The sequence below is a fragment of the Xiphophorus hellerii genome, chromosome 7 (genome assembly GCF_003331165.1).
Source record: "Xiphophorus hellerii strain 12219 chromosome 7, Xiphophorus_hellerii-4.1, whole genome shotgun sequence".
Classification (NCBI taxonomy): Eukaryota; Metazoa; Chordata; class Actinopteri; order Cyprinodontiformes; family Poeciliidae; genus Xiphophorus; species Xiphophorus hellerii.
In genome coordinates this window covers 24561566-24583282 of record NC_045678.1, presented here as the reverse complement: position 1 = coordinate 24583282, position 21717 = coordinate 24561566, and the positions used below count along the sequence as shown (strand labels likewise).

Below are 21717 nucleotides of genomic sequence, written 5' to 3'. Positions count from 1 at the left end.
GAAGCTTGGACCTTGTAGGTCCTTCCATGTGACCTCCTAAAAACATGTATGCAAAGATTTTCTTTAACTTTCTAACTGTTCTAATTAATATACTTAAGTAGAACAGTTAGAATACTTAGGCAATAAAACTACAAAGTGCACAATCTCATACAACCTTATTTTCTACAGTTCTAGTTGTTTAAGAACTGTTGGATTATTGCATAACAGACGATGCCTGGTGTAAAAAGGCAGTTGTTTTCTTGTAGTCATTTTCTAACTTGTATGTTTTCTTCCCTCTCCCATTTTGAAGAGAAATTGGCCTTTATCACATTATTTGCATTCTTGAAGTAAATAGAAAGTCATAAGTCACTAACTTTGTATAAAGAACAAATGTTTCCTCTACATTAATTTTATAGTAGACCATAAAATGAATGGTCTACTATTAGACCATTAATAGATGGACCATGTTGTGGTCTGTAAAAGACATTGATACTGCTTATTTTAAAAAAAAGTAGTTTGTGATATATCCTTTGAAGGATGTGACCTTTCGGAAAAACAAAAAGTTTTCTTAAAGAACTTAATGCTTACTGTCTCACACATATTATTTATTTCTAGATTACAGTGGCAGGGACACAACAAGCACTTTACAACTGACTCATGCATGCAGAGGTAGCTTAGATATGTGAAAAGCGGGCTCAGTTCCAGATATACAATCCCCTCCGCTCTCTGTTTGCCAAGAGGAAAAGCTCATCATCTGGCGTCTCTGAGCAGATACAAGGATTAGCTTTGAATATCTTTAGCCCAGCATGTAGACATTTGATTACTGCTTCACAACAGGGAAATATGCTTGCTACTCTATACCTCACGATGAATAGCAATGCAAAGGTCACTCAGGGTCCACACACAACTTTGACAATAGGTAAACTGGTACAAGTGGATAAAGCGTTAGCCTTTGACCCACCTGTTAAGCACTGAAAACTTCAAAACAAATTACCTGCTTTTACAAAGTATTATTACCAGTGACATGCTTTTATCATTGAGATGGATATTCATTCCACTGTGGCCACATTAGTAAAATGGGTCTGCTCTGTAACCCTGGGTGGGAGTTTGTTCTACAGGATTTCCAGGTTCCTTTTAGAGTTAAAAGTCCAGGATGGGCTCACAATGAACCACTATAAACCAGGAATAGATAATATAGACATTATTCTAAGGTATTTCAATGTACCAATATAATAATTAAAAGTAGGGGGGGGGGGGGGGTTACCATATATATATATATATATATATATATATATATATATATATATATATATATATATATACTCAGTTTCTTTGTAGTTTTTTTTTGTGTGTGTGTTTCATTCTAAAAATTGACAGAAAAGAAGTCTGCAAGACATCCCTGCTTAAAGCTCATCCTCGAGATGTTTACCCATTTTCTATGCTTAGTTGGTTGCAGCTGAAGAAGATGGAGTTTAACTGTGCTCAGACTTAAATGTTGATGACAGAGATAAACCCACTTTGACCAAGACTAAACACACTGTAGGGTACTTATGCTTGTGATCAGTTAATCATATACCAAGTGAAAATAAAGGATTTTTCTTCTGGCAGTTTGTAATTTGGTTTATAAATTGGAGTAATTTAGAGCATAATGTATGGCTCTGAGTAAGTAATTAATACTATAGTTAAGCAAGACGGGGAGTTTTTTATTTAAAATCTACAGGACTAATCCCCTATAAAACATTTTTACCAGAAAATCAAATAAACTATTGCATTCAGGTTCAGATGAAATGGGTCCATCTGTCTTTTCAAATACCAGCCCATAATTAACCCAAATTCTTCATATCTTTGTAAGATTTAGACTAAAAATTATTTGTATTTGCCAAAGTTGTTCATGGTCAGTGTACAAAAAGAGACATTTTTAACATATATTTCCCCTGTTTTTATTTGGATTTCATTTTACGAACGATATGCTAAAAATTGCCATTCCTGGTAATCAATGGAAATATCTTCATTGGTTTTACGCCTTCTAATTGCTGGTCTTCTGGATGTTTCAACTGATTTACCTTTGGTGATGAGCTTCAAGTATTTTCAGTTGATATGTCAACCTCTGCTGTTCACATATTTATGTTGAAACTTAGAAAAATCTGTCTTTCTCATTTATTAACGTGTAATCAGTATCTTAGGTCTATTTAGATTCTCACAGAAATGCTAACAGGTGAAAAAACTAGTTATTTTTATTAATCTTGAATGCTCTTTATTCAGCTTTGATCACACTTCCTGTTTCATTTTTTAAATTTTTTTGTACCTGGTTTGAATTGTTAGTTTAGAAACTGCTGCTCCTGAGGTGTTTGACTTAATTTGTAACCCATTCTCTGTGAAGCCTGTTTCTTTTTTTTAAAATACAGGTTGACTTCAATTATTCAAAATTATTCAAAAAATTGATCAATTTAAAATAATGAATCAAGAATCAATTAGCACAGTAGGAATCCAAATGACTAAAACTCAAAATTAAAATGTGGCTTCCTATCCTGGTTGTCTATTCACCAAGTCAAAAATATTTATTTTTAGATCAATTTGAAGCTGAGTACACTTTTATCTTTTTGAAAAAAAATGAAGCCCCAGACTGCACAACCATAACCATTAGTGTTTAAAACATAATCCTGGAACTTAACAACTAATAAATCTAAGACCTTTTGAAAACTGGTTGAAGGCTTGTTTGCACGCTACTGATAGCACAGCAGGAATACCACAGCTGTAAACGTGTTTCTATTTTTACTTATGTTCAATTGAGGCAACATGCAGAGCTGTGACTCAAAATCTTCCATTATTCATGCGAATAAACAGTTCAAATAGTGGTGCTTTAATATCTACAAAAGAGGAAAAGAAAACCAGGGTACTCTTATTTGCACTGACAAAATATTCATGTAGCTTGATCAGGAATTTATTATAAATATATTTCAAAAGATTAATCAATTTCCCCTTGAAAAGTGGATTTTTCTATTGCCTTAATCAGGAATTATCTTTACACAATGCTAAAACAACTAAAGATTATTGTGTTAATTTTTAATCATTGTTGTAAAACAAATTCTTTCAAAACATAAGTTTTTCATTGGATGGTTGTGCTCTTTGAAGGTACTTATTTATTTAGAAGAGCCATGACATGATTAATGCAGCATATCCTGTATGTGCAAAGCACCAGCAGCATATCGTTTAGGAATATTTTTCTCAACATTCTCTTTCAAGTACATCAAGCTTCAGGTATTTTCGACTAAAAACATCTTTTCACCACAGGAGCAGAGGAGACATATTAATACATAAATGTCAAAGCAGCCTCTCCAGCCATTGTAGTTGAAAGGTTACTGGGCATTTACATTTTAGTTTTTCGTTGCTTTCTTACTCCCTGTCATACAGAAGACACATTTGTACCAGAAATGAAAGCTCTGTCATTTCACATACAACTCTTTGTCCATCAAAACCTCTCTGACAGCACAGCAGACAAAGTACACAGAGCTTTCCTCCCTGCTGTTCCTTCCAAGCCATCTTAAAAGCAGTTCACTCTGAGACTGATATTGTTTCACAACAGTTACCTCCACATTCATTCGGCTACGTGGAGAAGAAAGACTTTGCAGCACCAATAGCACAATCTCACACTCAGTAATAATAAAAAAAATCAGACCTTTAATTTGTGTACATTTTATTTAGATAGGCCATAAATTGTTTCCCACAATATTACTGGTGTCTGAATTATTGTTACCAATAAAATACATATAACTGAAGCATTGCTTTGCATTTCTACTTAATTTTTTAAAGTCAGGAAACTTTTAATTACCAATTCTTTACTTCAGTAATGAATTAGTATCTATCCTTGCTACATCAAAATATTTTTGCCAAATTAAAGTAAGTCTTTTGCCATCTAGACACTGTCAGTATGTGAGGTCTTTTAGCTTGATATGCTATTATGGCTTTGAATTGAAATTTTTCTTATTAAGAAAAAAAGGTCTTGAGTTGTTGCCTTGTGCTGGCAGCATTGACTAAAGAGGATGTCCCACAACAGGATTGAAGAAGCTTGTACCATTTGCTATTTTTCTGGCAGAAGTTTGGATTTTACTGACTAGAAAAATGACAAGACATCACTTGTTACTGATTGTAAAGCACTGAACTTTGATTAACATTTTAAAATACTTTGACTGATCCAACCTAAACTTACGGTAATTGTTCCACACTGAACAGTGTTTTGCTTTGTTAGTTTTATATTTAATAAACCTACGAAGAAAAAAACCCCCTCAAATAGAGGTTTTTTGTTTTTTTTTCAATTAATTGTAGGCAATTAGAACACATTAGAATTCGACAAATATACACACCACAAGCCATGGATAAGTCCAAAGGTCTGCAATATGAGGCATGTTTTCTTGACTCTAACAACTTTAGTCAACATGATACAGATAAAGAATTGTTTTTTAATGTAAATATAATAAGCAAACTAAATATGTTAGCAAATGTAACATGTTTGGTTGTGTTTTTATCAATTATAAACACAGCAAAACAAGATGACTCTACAGGTACAAGGAATATTTTTGTCATTAGTCCACAAACTCTTCTTCTTTTCCACCTATATTTTATATTCAAGAATATGATTAAATTATCTTTTTCTAAAACTTTATATCTTTGTTTGAAATAATAGTATTTTTCATTCTACCATAAAAGCAATTGCATGGTTTTTGGGACCTGAGAAAAAATATACTTTTTAACAGCAAGGTCAAAAACACCTTTGGATTGAAACGTTTGCTGACCCTGAACCATTCAAACCTGGATGGGATTATTCAGCAGTTATTACCTATTCTTTGAAACATAGTTTGGAATTTATAAAACTTTTACTCTCTTGGTGAATAGGAACAATTTCTAGTTGGTTTTTTTTTCTCACAGCATTGTCAAAATCTCCTAGTCTCATCCTTGTGCACTAAATAGTGAGTCTTGCTCCATGTTTTAAGATGGCTTTAATTTTAAAACCATAACTTGAACTGAACTAACTACCATGCACACCAAGTATTTAAGTGAGGTAGACAAATCTCTAAAACCCACTTGGAGAGAACAGAGTCTCCATAGCAACCAATTATTTCAATGTTTTCATACACATCTTTACCATGGGATGCTCGTAATTTTAAAGGTGCTGCAGTGTTCACTTGATTATTCATCTGTTCACAGTATTCTTATGTTTTCTTGCAAATTAACTATATATCTAACTAATTGAATAAGTTTGACACTTCTAGGCTGCCATTGGGTATAAGGAATGTTGCACTGTTGACAGGCCACCATTTCATTAGAGATTATTAAACTGGTTTTAATATTTGCAAGTCTTCAAATTGGTTTCTATATGTACTTACTGGGAATTTATAGGCTTACTCCAAACAAAACGTCATTCATCTTCATGCAGTAGTTAGTCAAGACTTATTGTAGCCTATAATGAAAACAGTGACAATTAATTGCTAGCAGCACACAATTCAACTGCTAAGTATAAAATTGAAAGAAAAAAATTCCACTGTATAATAATGACTAAGCTTGTGATTGCCTTTTTCTTGTATCACTTTGAGTGTAACTGCACCCTGTCACGAAATACTTTGATCTACCGCTGTGACATTTCATTAATTTCTTTAGATAGAGCAACCGGAAAGATCACGGAAAAATTGATATGCAGCTGTCTCCACTGAGCTGGATGATGACATTAATGAAAGTTCAGCCGCCTTTGTGTTGTTAAAGCATTGTTTTGAGACTAATTTGTTCTTTTGTTCCACTTATTGATTTGTTCTGCGACATATTCTTCATTCCACAATTAGATGTTCTTGTGTTTGCAGAGCAAATTACAGTATTCTGAAAGTACACCTAAAATGAAATGTTGGCAATGGAGCCTTACTCCGTCATTCAGTCTGTCAGATGAAGATTTGACAATGCAATGTTAGTAAAAAAGTTTTAATTGTGCTGCTTAGACGGCCTAGACAGCTGACTGACATATTAATATAAGTTATGAAGCCTGCACTTTGGGATTATTGAAACTTTTTTCCACTGACAGTACTGTTGAACATTTAATGGGGATGACATTTCTTTCCGTTGTTATGCATTTTCTAACTGTATCGATTCCATACTTGACATTTGCATGAAAAATATTAATACGCTGCAATTTAATTTTCATGTAGTTACGGAGCCATTTTGACAAATCAGACTATCACTGGTTGAAGAGTGGCTGAACATAAGAAATATAACAGTTAAACCAGTTGCAGACCATGTCCCAGATATATCGGTGTAGTGGCCAATTAAGCACTGATTCCAGGTTAAGGCCACAGCTTCTGATTTAGCCCAAAACATGGGTTTTGCTGCACAATTTTCTTCTTGCAAAGGTTATTGTCGTGGCTTCTGGCTCTTTTCTACCCTGCCTTTGCCCTCTTCTTATTTCTCTAACATGGTTGAATACAGCAACCAGATTATTTATGTTTTATGTCTTACTCTCTTTGCATATTGTTTCAGTTACTGTCTGTGAGCAGGTTTCCATATGATTGTGGTGACCAACACCTTACCACAGATTTTTTGTATAAAAAAAGAAACTTTTTTGTCCTATGTAATTTTGTCTAAATAACCAAATTTTTGGTTTTATTGGCTGTAGGCCATACTCTTCAAAATTAACAGAAATAAACAGAATGTATCTTTTACTTACTCTTTTTTAAATAAATGAACTTATGATGGTGAGCTTGGCTTTTTTTCTTTGCTAAATGAGACTGAAGTATTTAAGAGCGAAAGAGGGAAACCAGGCATATTTTTGTAAACTAGAAAAGTAATTTTCCTAACTCTACCTCTTTTCAATTGTAGAGCTTCTGTCAGCCTGCCACGAGCTCCGGTGCCGATATGGCTGTGTCATGACAAGAAACGGCACCTTCTGTTTCTGTGCCGACGGCTTTGAGGTCGGTGAGGATGGAACGAGCTGCAGAGGTAAGAATCTGTATAGCCGATATTACCCTTCACACCATGGAGCCCTCCCCATTAGACCCAGAACCCAACCATTCCCCAAATCCAATCTGCCAACAACATTCCTTCCCTTTTCCCTTATCCAGATTTCTTTCATATGAATAAGTAGGAGTTGCAGAGTATGTGAGAGCCAACTGTCTGCAGGGAGAGCCTCTTGCACGCAACGTTTCCACGTCAAAGAACATACACTTTCATGCACATATTGTTTATACAGCATGCATCTTATCTATGCATTTCTCTCTCTCTCTTTAAATGATCTTCACATATGTCAGAGGCTACACGAAGAGGCGACTTTGCACATAACTCATGCTGAATATATAAATTATAGTGGCATAATTATGCTGGTGGAGGAAGTGTATCAAAGTAGCTGAACTTCCTGAATTTGATCCAGTTGGAAAAGTACTAAAGAGTAGTTCAATGGCTATTGCGACTCCAAAGATGGTTTATTGGTAACAGAAGTAATTATACCTGAGGTGTCAGACTGAAGCCACATTAGCATTACTTTATGTATTTGGGTCATGTTTGAGAACACCTAATTTGTTACAAATAACTCTCTTCCCTTTTTTTCATAAGATCATGATGAATGTGCCATGTATGGTGCATGCAGCCAAACCTGCATGAACACCTACGGGTCATACAGATGCAGCTGCACAGAAGGATACATCCTGCAGCCTGACAGAATATCTTGCAGAGCCAAACAAGGTGAGCAGCACACTTGCATACATGAGACAATGTAATCTGCATAGCACATATGTTTCACTTCTATTAATAAACAGGCTGGAATTCCAGCTTATCAAGGCTTCGATCTGTACGAGAAACGGTGGGGCAAGATGAATGTGGTTTAGCTTTGACCACATCCATCACCCGCATGGGAACGAGTAGATCTGTTGAGGCTGGTGTAATGATAAAATTAATGAGCACAAGAGTTTTAAGAGGGTGCCATCTGCATTATTTGTTCGGAGACAATAACTGATTTATGCTAATAGCTGTTGGCGGCTCAGCAGTGAATGTGTCCCCACAAGTAAAGCAACCTGCTAATTGTTGAAATTAGGTACTCAAGAAGGATGCTGTGTTCAGGTAATCTGTCACCTGCAAGTTAATCAGCCCAACTAATTTGGTCGTACAGTTTTACATCTTGCATCCAGCTTTCTTTTTCTTTTTTTTTCATTGTTAAGGTGCACACATAGGTTGGAAATAGCTGGAGGCCAGAAACACCTTGTTGGGCATAACATGACTGTTATGGCTTTTAATCACAGTGACTTGTGTCCTATGAGGAATAAACTGAATATGATTACCCATAAACTTAACTGAACCCAATGCTCGCATGCATTAATATTAATTTAGCAGAGAGTGATAGTGGTGGGAGCGTAACTACAGGGTTACCATTTGCTGCAAAAGCTCATGAATATATATCTGTGATAGAGCTGTGAGAGGCCAAAAGATGAGGGGCAGCAGGGTATGAAGACCACATTTGTGTGCTGAAAATACAGCTGAAGTTAAAACTCCATAACACATTCTTCTTTCAGTAATTTAATCTTGATCCACCCATTAGATTCAGACTAACATGGAGGTTGTTAGGGGTTTTTTTTCTCGCATAAATCTGATATTTTTCATCCAGATTGAAGGCGTTGTAAATCTAAGATTCATTCAGTTTCAGGTTGTAAACCCTTTTTCAATAGACACTAAATATATTTATTTGCAAGCCTCTTGTCAAGGCCCAAACAGATCCCTGAAAAACATCATCCTGGCTGCACTCAGCCAATTTAATTTCAGCAAAATAACTTGGGGGGGGTGGAAACTTTTGTCAATATTTTCCTATCTTCACCATTCCCATCTGATTTCTTTGTGCTGAAGGCATTAAACCCATCAAAGTAACACATAGCATGATGTCAAAATAAGCCATGCCACAACCTATTTCATTGCATTACAAACACGAATTTCAATCTATTTTCAATAAACAATTATCTGCAGAATTTAAAGTTTAAGCAAAAAAGACATGTTTTTTTTTTTTCAAATAAAATTCTGAAATGTGTGGTGTGCCAATATATTCAATCCCTTACAAGGATACCTAAGCAAATTAAAAGTCATCCAATTGGAGATATATGTTATCCAATTAGTTAATAGAGTTCACCTGTGTGTAATTGATCTTGGTATACTGAAAATCATTTCTTCAGTTCAGGCCGAAAAAGTTTGTTAATAAATATTACTGAAGAAACAATTGAGTTTAAGAAACATACCAGATGGATTATATACGAAGCTCTGGCAAGGTTTAAAGCTGCTTTAGGACATAAAACACCTCAAGCTGGGGGTAGTGCTGAAAAGGCTGGCGGGGCTGAAAAAAATTCACAGCTTAGTATTTCATAGCTACTTGTCTTTCACTCAAAAATTGTAGTTTTCCACAGGTCATTGTGTGGACTAACATGTTAAAGAAGGTGCTCTGATTGGATGAGACCACATACAAAACTCTAAAACTCCATGTGTGAGAAAACCAAGAGGATGCCAGCTTGAGTGCAACATCCAAACTGTGAAATAGTGTTGTGGCAGCATCATGCTAAGGAGCCCATGTAGTTGTTTTGATGAGAGGAATACAATGGAGTGCAAAACCATGGGATTTTGAAAAAAAAAAAACCTGTTAGCGGCTGCAAAAGACTTGAGATGGGGCAAAAATTTATCTTCCAAAACAAAGACAACTGCAAGCGTACCACCAGAGCCACCATGAATGGCCTTTTCAAATATTAGACTTAATCCTGAATGGGAACCTACAACAAGACTTGAAAATTGATGTTTACATGCATATGCTTTCCATGCAACTTGACTGAGCTACTTTGCAGAAAATAAGAGAAAAATCCAGTCTTTAGATATGCAAAAATTGCAGCAACATACCCAAAAGTACTGCAGCTACAACTCACAGCTATAATTGAAGTGAAAGGTGGTTCTTCAGATGCACACCATCTTTTCAAATACTTATTTATGAAAAATATTGAAAACCATATGTCATTTTCAACCTCCTTCATAATTCAGCACTACTTTGTGTTGGCGTCTCACATAAAACCACAATAAGTATGTTAAAGTTCATTACTGTAATGCAGCAAAATGTGAAAGCATTCAATAAATGCAAATCCCTTTTGCAATGTACAGCACAATTCTCAATATTCACTGGAATAAGGTAGTATGGAATGTCACTACATCACTGCTGTTGATTAGTTTAAATAGTTCATAATTTATTTAATATAGTTTATTTTTGACAGAATAAAAACTCTACAACAATGCACACCTAATGGTGGATATAAACAGATCTCCATCAAAACGTCTGAGTACCCCTTCTGAGTCATGCACTAGTAGTTATGTGACCCGACATTCTGATTTATTGCGTGCATTAGGAGAGCAGCCCTTGACTTGAACTTGTGTGGGAGATTGGGATAAATAGGATCCCTTTTAAAAGGGCGAACCTGATGTCAGAGAATGTGCACGGTCAATTAAACCCATGAAAGCAGCTTATTTCCGTTTTTACCACTATGGCCGAATGGAGGTTAGAAAAAAGTCCACCAATTCCCACCTCAGTTGTTATTTGTGGTTCCAGAATTTTATTTGTTTAGCTTATTGTATTTAAGAATATTTTTGGGATTTGGCTAGCAATTTTTCTGCAGGATAAGTGGCTGATTAAATATTAAATTTACTTTGTAGGACTGAAAATATTTTGGCTTTTTACATGGCAATATTTATTTATTGTTTTGCTTACAAATCTGGTCTGCTTTTTTTTTTACAAGCATCAGTAATTTTTTGCACAAAAAACACATGCTGGTTTTCAAATGATGGACATCCAGCAGTCCATGTTGGAAAGTAAATCATAAACGCAGGAACTGAATGAATCAGCAAGCAGTTCTCTATGGTAAAAACTGAAAAATGAATGAATGGCTATACCGACTGTGTCTGAATTGTTCATATAGCCTGATAATAAATTACTGCAATTATATGCTGTGTGCTGAAATGATCATGAACAGCCAAATGCACAGACATCCTTTGTTCATATTCAAAAAAGTTCATGGATATATGAATATAATCATAGATATAGTATGTCTGTGTCCCTTTGCATGTTTAATCTTTTTTATTGCTTTTACAAAACAATCATGATCAACAAGCTTTCTTTTTGACAAACAAAATTTACAAAAAAAAGAAAGCTTATGTCAAAGTGAAAACAGATTTCTTCAAAATAATGACAAATAAAAATATGCAAGATAAAATAGGTGATTGCATAAATATTCACCCCCTTCAAGTCAGTATTTAGGAGTTGAACCTTTGGCTGCCATCACAGCATGGAGTCTGTGTGGATGGGTCTCAATCAGGATTGCACATATGCGCTGCAATTTTACTCTATTCTAACTTGCTGAACTGTTCAAGCTCTGTCAGGTTGCCTGGGAATCAGCTATGAACAGCTCTTTTCAAGTCCAGCCACAAATTCTCTGTGGGGTTGATGACTGGGCTTTGACTGGTCCACTTCAGGACATACATCTTGTTGTTTTCAAATCACTTATGTGTAGCTTAAGCTGGATGCTTCTGGTGATTGTCTTGCTAGAAAATAAATGTTCTCCGAAGCTGCAGTTCTCTTGCAGATGGAAACAAATTATTCTCCAGGATTTCCCTACATTTTGCTGCAATTATTTTACATTCTACCTTTACAAACCTGCAGCAAGGGCAGCAGGATCCACAGCATGATCTTCCTGTTGTCATTCTTCACAGTGGAGTCTGTGAATTTGTGGTTATTTGCAGTGTTTGGTGTCCACCAAACATATGGTGTCTAGTCTGATGGCCAAAACCACCAATAAACTTTCTTCCACTTGACCATGAAGTCTCCCACATGCCTTTGGCAAACTCCAGTGAAACGCTGATATGAGTTTTCTTAAACCCTGGCTTTCTCGTTGCTACTGTCCCATAAAGCTTTGACTGGCGAAGAATCCAGACAACAGTTGTTGTGTGCTGAGCCTCTCCAATCTCAGCTACTGAAGCTTGTGACGCCTTCATTGTAGTCATACGCCCTTCTTGCACGGTCACTCAGTATGCAAGACCAACGTGATGTAGGCAGATTTACACATGTGACATATACCTTCTATTTGTTGATGATGGATTAGGAGATATTGAGCACCTTAAAGATTTTATTTATATCCATCCTATGACCTATACTCTTCAGTAACCTTTCCTGTGATTTGCTTGAAGTGTTCTTTTGTCTTTGTGCTGCAATAGTAGCCAGGAATACTGATTACCTAGTGAATGGACCTTCCAGACACAGGTGTCTTTATACTACAATTACTTGAGACACAGTCATGCCACACAGCTGATTTCCATTCCACTTATTGTGAGACTACTAGCACCAGTTGGTTGTTGAATTAGGCCAGTCACTTTAAAGGGGATGACTATTTATAGAATTACTTATGTGAAGAAATGAGTTTCCAGTTTGATATTAAAGTTTTTTTGTAATTCTTTTGTTTGTCAAACAAGCCTAATTTTTTTTGATCAATTTTAAAATAGGTGAACACTTTTTATAGGCACTGTATTCATTGAAGTTGTAATGTACCATGTTTATTCATTAATTTGAGAAACTGACCTCTAAAATTCATTAATTCTGATTGCTTTTTTTGGCATGAATTTCAGTGTTATGACACCATTACAGAATGACAAGGCCCAATTAGTCACTCATGAACCTACAAATGATGTTCTGGAAATTTGCTCATTGATTGGTTAAGGAATTAAATCAAAATGTTGTTGTTGTGTTATCCACTACCACATTTTTTTTATAGGTTCAGTTTGAAAACATGGATTTTACGAGCTTTCTAAAATAAGTTGTCAATAACCATTCAAGCAAAACACTCCAAAGGTGGAAAAAAGACAGTGTTCATCAATGTATATTATTGTGACCTGCATCTGCATCTATCTTTTTATAATGTGTTCATAGTTGACATTGTTCTATAAAGAAACACTGACACTTCTTGGAAAAAAACCCCTAAACAAAACATCCTAATTCATGTTACTTTAAAATTTAAGCAATGATCCTGAATATGTCAAAGTGTCTGAAATTTTACATCCATTCTGTAATTGAAATAGTGGGACTATTTTCTTATTTTTTTCTGTAAATGGCAAACATTTTGGATTTAACATTAAAAGATGAGACAAGAAATCAAAATTTTAGAGTACATTTCCATGCATTTATATCTAGATTTTATGCACAACTTGGAGGATAGCATTATTTGTTATAGAGCACCACCATCTTTGGGTCAAAGTATTGGGACATGTTGCTGAATTTTACTACTTTTTTTTTTTTTTTTTTTTTTTTTTACAGCGGTGTCCTTTTACTCTAATTATTTAAACCATGAACAGCACTAAATGTATTCTCTGTTTGGTTTTGGCTGTGTGTACAAAATTTCCAGTTACATAAAAACCAGAGAGCCGTTTATGGGTATAAAACAAGCAGCTGTGAAGCTCAGAAAAGATGGAAAAATCAATAAGAGCCATTGCACAAACATTGGCCAGTTAAATCATTTGGAATGTCCTCAAGAAAAAAGAAACCATAGAGGTGCAAAGTAACAGACGTTAAACAGGTATACCAAGGATACCATCGGTAGTTGACAACAGAAATATTGTAAGATCTTTAAAGAAAAAACACACAAAAACTTTTGATGGCATAAGGACACTCCTCCAAACAGCAGGACTAAAGGAATCACAATCCTCTGTTTGCAAAGAACTTCATGGATTCACCAGAAGACAAACTATTAGCAAAAAGAATCTATCTACAAACTGAAATTTGCTGAAAGGTAAAGAGATGAGCTCTAAAAAAAACATTGAACCACACTTTTTAGACCAATTAGACAAAAATGTATCTTTGCAAAAATGATGGAAAGGTTAAAGTCTGGAGAAAGAAATGATCCTAATATTCAAGCTCATCAGTGAAACAGTAGATGTTATAGATTGTATATTGGACTTGCATGGCTTCTGAGACTGGCTTATTGATCTTTATTGACGACTTTACAACAAAATGACAGATGCAACTTAGCTGTTTGGAAGAGCTGTCTAGCTCCACCTATCCAATTCTTTTTTTTTTCCTTTTTGACTGAAAATGTGCTGGTTAAGCTTCAAATAAAGGCTCATTTCTGAGCTGTGTTTTAGATCCAGATACAGTATCTGCCAATAAATGCTGATGTTTTGATCTGATGTGCTATATATCTCATCTTTTATTCCCATATTTGCAGTCAACAGCAATGTTTCAAAATCTTTGGAGGTCAGTTGCGCCATATAGGGGGAAAAGTTAGGACAATGGACCTTACCAGAGGGGCCGCGTTTCATTGGCTGATGCCCATTCTACGTGGTCACGTGCGTGGCCGTCTCACAAACACACTTAGCTTCCCGTTAGCTAAGTACAGCATAATGGCAGAACTGATACAACTTCTACACCTTGAAGCCTGTCTGCTACACAGTCTTACGTTACCTAAACAGATCAATACGCAATGTGTCTGTATCTGACATACACTAAAGATTTTATTTTAGCAGAAAAGGCTTTGGACTAAACTGTTACTCCTGTTAGCCACTCTAGCACCAAGTACAGCTAGTCAATCAACCATCGCTGTGTTCAGGGAAGCGCTGATTAATAATCGAGAAATAAATATCAAGCCTGGAAACTTGATATCGTAACGGACTGAATGTTATATTTTTAACGTAATCTTTGATTTTTAACGTAATCTTTGCTCGTCTTGCGGGGCGCAGGGGGTTGCCACGGTAACAGGTGTGCTTAAACTACAAAGAGAGAGAGAGAGAGTAAAAAGGTAGGAGTGGTTTTGAGTTGATCACCTGTTCGGGTTATTTTACCTTTGTTTACCTTTGCTGTGGCGCATTACAGCCGCTGTCGTTTCTAAACGTTGGACTAATTACCTCGTTCGTTTGTGATTATACACATCAAATAGAACAAATATATTTCATACACAACAAATGGCTTCTACCGCGGTAATTATGTGAAATTGAATTAATTATATCCCAACTTCAGAAGATTTGCCTTTACCTTTACAGAGCTCTTTGGTTCTTCCTATCAGTCTGTAGCTTCTCATATTGAGGTCATCAAGCCAAATTTCAGATCTACCATAACTGACTGACACCTGCTGGCCTCAGGTTTGCAACCAGCTTGTTACTGAGAAACCAATAACCTCCTCTCAGATGATGACATGAACTTGTTAGTTCCTCTGTCCATTGTAGTAGCTGATATATTGTGAAAATCCGGTAGAAATGATGCACTATTCGAGTCATGTTTACATGGAAACAACGCGCTACGAGGGTTTGCTTGTGAGACTTGCGGTCACGTGGGTCGGTTGTGGGCGGAGCTTGGTAAGGTCCATTCCAAGGGCCCCCGGCCAACAGGAGGCTGCCCCAAAAATGGATAAAAAAAAGAAGAATAAATTGTTTTATTCTATTCTATTGATTTATTTTATCAATAAACTATAATTTATTAATAATAAATTATTAATATAACATTTTATAACATAATATAACATATAACATTTTAAACTTGTTTACACCTCCCTGTATCTTCATGAAATGGTTTGTTCCTGCTTAGTGCACTTGACGGTGACGGTGTTCAGCAGCAGTACAAGACAAGAACTGCCGTACCTTAGTATACCGCCAAATAGTCAAGTTTTAAGAAAAATAGCGAGATTGAGAGAAATAGAAGACAGACAAAAGAGTGTTAATTTGTAACCCAGTTTTTCTCCAAGAGAGGCAGGTAGACTGTGTGAGATTATCAACCATTTAGCATAGTTAGCTTAGGTACATACTACTGTTTGCCTCCATTTCACCACATTTAATCAGCTAAGGAAAATAATTACCAAGATAGTCATATATTTAACTTGTCCCTGTAGCTTTTACCACACTTAACAACAGATGAGTCAGCCGGCAGCAGCTCTAGCCCCCCATACCAACAGAACCCCTTCCCCGTCCCAGTGGAAAAGGTGAGTTCCATGTGTTCAACGACGAGTTAGTTAGCATTATTCCAGGGAATCTGTGAATTTCTCTTGTCTCTTTGCTCTTTTTACAATTACACAGCAAAAGCAATGTATATATTACTGACAGAAATTGAAACAATCTTTATAAAATGATTAAAAAAATAGCCTCCTATCTGTATTGGAGGCTGGGCAGTTTAAACTGTCTATTTTAGCTTGCATTTAAGTTACATATATCTCTTGCCACTTTGCCTCCTAACCTGTCCCCTCTTCTCCTAAGTGAAATTAAAACTGCAGTATGTAACTTTTATATATATAAAAAAAAAAATTGTATACCGGTACTTAAAACTGTCACTATGTCATGACAGTATGGTATGAGAGGTAATCTGGGGGGAAAAAAATTAAACTGCCTTCTCCCAGTACGATCTAAAAAAATAAATAAATAAATATTTGAGGCAGGAGGTGAGTCTTAGCGCTGTCAATCACCATCTTGTGCTGCTCATCCTCCTTCCCCTTTACCTCTTGCTCTGTGCTATGCCATAGCTACCATAGCCTGTTGTTGATGCGCAGTCTAGTTAGCATAGCTACCAATGACAGCAGATAAATGGTCTATTGATGATAATTTTAAGATACCGATCTTAAGCCTGTCAAAGTACACTACATGGTGGAAACATAACCAGACATCAATATGATGGTTTGAAAGAAAAAGAACAGCTTGCCTCCTGATGCTGAGCTCCTGAGTGAAATAAATAAACTATTTTCCTTCTTTTATTTTTTTCTCCATTTATTTTAGATCCTGGTGACAGCCATCCAGTGCTTCTTATTGGTAGCTCAAATCGTATTGTCATCACCCATCTAAATGGAACGGGTCTTCAGCCCCTGAGGTCCCTAAGTGTAAATGGAACACTGGCATTGGATTTCCAGCACACACAGGAAAGGGTATGCTGGGCCCTGTCTACAGAGTCCTCTGGGCAACTCCGCTGCGCCGCAACAAGGAATCTACGTGGATTCACACGGGAACAAGAAATAAGAACACAACGGAGTATACAACGTATGTTTTTTTTTTCTTCCCAGATCTCGGTTCTTACTGTTACATAGTCCTTTCTTGCTTCTACTCTAGTGATGGATTAACTCATTTACATAAAGAAAAAGAAAAAATGCCATGTCTTTCAGCTTTGGTACTTATTAAAAAATGCTTCTTCACACATCGGCTGAACATTATTTTGCTCTGGCTGGCTCTCTCTTCTCCACGCTCTTAGCTGCAAGGCGCCTCTAGCTCCTCATTATCTGTGCAGTTTAAGACAGGTTAGCCTCAGCAATTTTGGGATTCACCTTTATCCTATAGCTGTCACTCTGCCTGCAGGCATCAAAAGCATTGCTGCTTCTGAATTCCTTTTCCACAATAGTTCATTGGAAGCATAAATCACCAACATTTGATTTAGCGTTCATGAATGCAGCTCATCTTATTTTCACAGAGACAGTTATATCTCAAGTTACAAAGCATGTACATCAAATGTGCTTAGGTATACACAAAAATGACAAAATAATTTCAGAAAGTAAGAATTGTCTGTAGCCATGGTAAAATTCAAAGTATGCCAGTTTTACACATCAAACCTAGTATTCATAACATTGAATACTGTCACTTCTGTGAAAGACAATGGTGTCTCTCAGGGGAGTGCTTGGAATTTATTAAAAATAGCTCAAAAGAACTCTAAATTACAATCCCGAAGGTCAAAGCAGGGGTTTATTAAATACAACTGTATTCAAAATAATAACAGTTCTGCATCACTATCCAGATCAGTCAGTGTTTTTGCAAAAAAATTATATCTCTTTATGGCAGATAAGCTTCTAGTGGGTCTTGTGTAGCACTAGAAAACAAGCACACCCTACTGTCATTGCATGCATTATTCTGATATTGTGTACTTGAATAATTAATTAAAAGAAGGGCAATGTTAAAATAATATGGTGGAACTCAATCTGGATGGTTGTATATTATATGCAAGAACAGGTTTCAGTGGCCATTGTTTAGAGGGGGGTTCAGGGGTATTATGTATTTTCCAAGCACATAGTGCCAAGTTATATCACCATCAAGTAGTTATGTTACCTTCAGTTATAAAAATATTGTATATATCAAAAATAATTTAAAATAAATTTTACTTTGCATTATAGCCATATGAGACACCTTGAAATGGGCCTCTCTCTCTTCCTAGGGAACCCTTCAGGACATGATCACAACAATGCTCCTCCATGATGGTGTTTAGACCTGTTCTAAGGAGCCTTCAACTGAGAAGTAGTTCATATGATAAACTCAGCAGACTCTCATTATTATAATACTCTAATTATTTGTTATGTATCTAATCATTATCGACTGGAATACCCGTTTACTGGCCCAAAAGTTGGTCAATGTCATGCAACACAGATATGATGCACTTCTCAGAAATAATAGCAAATAGTCAATAATGGAAATATTGAAGCATATTTTGGTTTGTACTGAAAATCTGAGTTTGCAAATGTTTAGAGATTGTTTAAACAGCCTAATACTCCTTTCTCCTCACTTTTTGTGACATGAAATGGTATATAGTTTCTTTCATATTTTGCTTTGAAATAGCATAGAAGCTTTATTCACTTTTTAGTCTTTGCTATATTTGTAAACAGCTATATAATCAAAGACAAATTGCAGTACGCTTAGATTTTTTTAAATACTTGCCAAAGTATCAACTAAAAAAATAATTTTTCGTACTTGGCAAAGTATCAACTTTGGCAAGTACGAAAAATTATTTTGATTGTTACATGTATAGTTATTTGAGTTCTTTGCCCAGTGACAATATTTGTTATGTATTTATTCATTGCAGATGTGGAGCAGATGGCCATTGACTGGCTGACAGGAAACTTCTATTTTGTTGAACATGCCTCTGACAAAGTATTTGTCTGCAATCGTGCTGGGGACACATGTGTTACAATTCTTCAACTAGACCTGCTGAATCCAAAAGGAATAGCCCTGGATCCTCTCATGGGGTGAGTAAAGTGCAAACAAAAAGTCATATCCTGTCTGAAAGCTCTAAATAACTTTCCATCATGCATTTTTTATTCAAGAGCAAAAATAACACAAGATTTGAAGGGCTGCATTTTCTGAAAAATTGCAGTGTGAATGTTATTAGTTCAAATTTCCTGCTTCACTGCTAAAACCTGCAGTGATGCAGAAATCCCTGCAGAGTTTAATAGTAAAGTATTAGAAGCTAAAATGGTAGATGAGCAGGATTCTTTTAAAGGCAAAAAGTGCAAAACCACTGAGTCTGTAGTGTTAAATTCAAATTCAACGCAAATTTACTTCTTTATATGTCAAAATTAAATGTAAATTATATATTTCTAGAAAATGGACTCCATTACTATAAAGAAGCAAAAGTCATTGAAGAATTGATTAAGCAGTACATTTCAATGTACAGTATGTGTGTTTGTAATTCAGTTCAACGGTACCTGTAGCTCTTACTAAAAGCTCTTACTCTCTCTTCACATTCAGCCAAATTACTAGCTAGGTTCATCTATCTAAGCATAACCTGTTGCTATTAGCGTGTTAGAATATAAACTATCTTAATCTGTGATTTCATACAAATTGTGAAATATATTAAAAATTGAAATTTCTATGGAAAATTTCTATTTTAGAAAATATAAATTAACATATTATATCTTAACATAATATATATTGACATAAGAGCACAGGTAAACATCATAACCTCCTAAAATATATGAATGATCTAATATTTGAATGGTTGAAGCAGCACAAATGTTGAGGAGTAAAAAACTGATGAACATGTGCTCATGGTGGAAGAAACTCATTTCAGTCAAATTGTAGTATTCATGTATTGATTTTTTTAGTGCATAGAAAAGTGAATGAACTGTTTTATAAGGCATGAAATTTAAATTTCTTGAGACATTGTTTTTTGACATTGTTTAACAGTTTTGACATCTGATCCACTGTTGTTAGTGAGTGACATGGAACATACATATAAAGACAGTTTGACATTCAATAAGGACACTGCCATTCAGAAACGTAAAAACATATAAAGATACTTTCAATGAATTCTAAAATAAATTGGAAGTCAATGAAGAGAGGGTAAAATCAGAGTTGTACGTTCTCACCTTTCACTTTCAAGTGGTTTAGAATCCACTTGAAAGCCTGTATTCTAAACCAATTGTTGTTGCTCTGTGCAAGCCCAGCTTTTTTTTTTCTTTTTTAGGAAAATAATATAAATAACTAAATAATAGAAGCCATAATCATTATGTCCTGAAACATCTGAATGTTTTGATATGTAAAAGATTGAAATGACAAAAAGATTGCAGCATGAACAGAACAGTTTGAAAGAGCAAGAGGATCACTATGGAGTGAATGCTTTTCAGTATTCACACAAATAAAAATATGTTTATCCAAGAAGGAAGGCATTCTAAGATCGTCTTTCTCTCCTATGGCTCAGCTCTTTTTTTATTTGAGCTGTTTAATTTGACAGGCAGCTGATGATGCCTCAGAAAGCTCAAATTGTCCAGACATTCATCTGTATTCACTGATGTTGCCACAGAAAAAAATGTCCCTGCTGGACTTTCCATCACTGGATGTTTGTCTGTAAGGATAGAGGAAAACACATTATACCCCCTGTGAACACTATAACAGCATGTGGTGGGCTGTGTTCAGGATCACACTTTTTGAGAGAAGATTCTTAGCACTTTAAGTAAGACAGAGTGATAAAAAAATAAGCAAATCATTTAAGTAAACTGCATGCACAAGCTTTATCAAACTGTGCACCAATTATCAAGAATTCAGTCATTTTTGCATTTCTACCTCTGCCTAGCCAGCAAAAGCGAGCCTATAGCAAAGATTTGGCAGGAAACTTGTAGTTAAAGCAACATTTTAACATCCCTTTTTTTCTGTCTGGGATTTTTAGGAACAGTCTGCAATTCAAAGACACAGAGTGTTTAATTTAAGCCGATGCTTGTGGTAAAATGTTTCTATCCAAACATGGCTGAATTTGAGAGCACCTTGCTTCTGCTCTAAGCTACTTTTCTTATTCTGCCATGACCATCCCCTTAAGGCCATGACAAAACAGTATAAATCTTGCATGTTAACACCCTGCATAATTAATCTGAAAGTTGAAGCAGTTGAAGCAGAACTGCATTACCACTTTGTGGTATTTTTTTGTTGTAAAAAAACTCTGCTTTATTCATCAACTTGGGCTGCTATTATGCCGGCGGGTCTAATCAAAATAATTTGCTGTTGGTTTCCTAATGGCATGACCAGTTTTGATTTGGTCGGCTGCATCTATGCTCTCATTAAATGCAGTTCAGTTCCAGGAATATGCTACAGCTTCTGGTAAATATGAAGCAAGTCTGAGAATGTTTAATCTGTAAATCCACCTTTTGTTACTGTAAGTCAGCAGTTGAGGGATTTTGTTCTACAATAATACCTTATCACATTTTAGGTTAAGGGCTAGATTGACTGTATAAGACAGAACATTTCTGTGTGCTCCTACTGAATCTAATTGGTGAGAAATAGGTACAGCTGTTTCTGAAGCAGTGGGCCTGAGAGAGGTCTGTCAGCCTGGAGCAATGGAGTGAAAACAAAAGAAATGAGGGAGGTGTTGGATAGCGGCACAGCAGGAAGAACAGTGTTTATAGAATATGCCCTGCTTTGGCACTCCAATTTTTATCCTTGTTTGACTCTCATGATGTCTCCCTGCCTCTTTTTCTATTGGATACGGCATTTTAA

At 35.7% G+C, this 21717-nt stretch overlaps 1 protein-coding gene across 4 annotated transcripts in view; it reads left to right on the top strand.

Moving 5' to 3' along the window:
• lrp1bb (low density lipoprotein receptor-related protein 1Bb) overlaps positions 1 to 21717 on the top strand; it is a 338038-nt gene that overhangs the window by 138821 nt on the left and 177500 nt on the right. For all 4 annotated transcript variants that reach the window (XM_032567549.1, XM_032567548.1, XM_032567546.1 and 1 more), the window contains exons 4-7: positions 6835 to 6954; positions 7564 to 7692; positions 16756 to 17013; positions 18815 to 18977. In XM_032567549.1, the coding sequence (XP_032423440.1) occupies positions 6835 to 6954; positions 7564 to 7692; positions 16756 to 17013; positions 18815 to 18977 (670 nt within the window). The remainder of the gene's footprint in view (positions 1 to 6834; positions 6955 to 7563; positions 7693 to 16755; positions 17014 to 18814; positions 18978 to 21717) is intronic.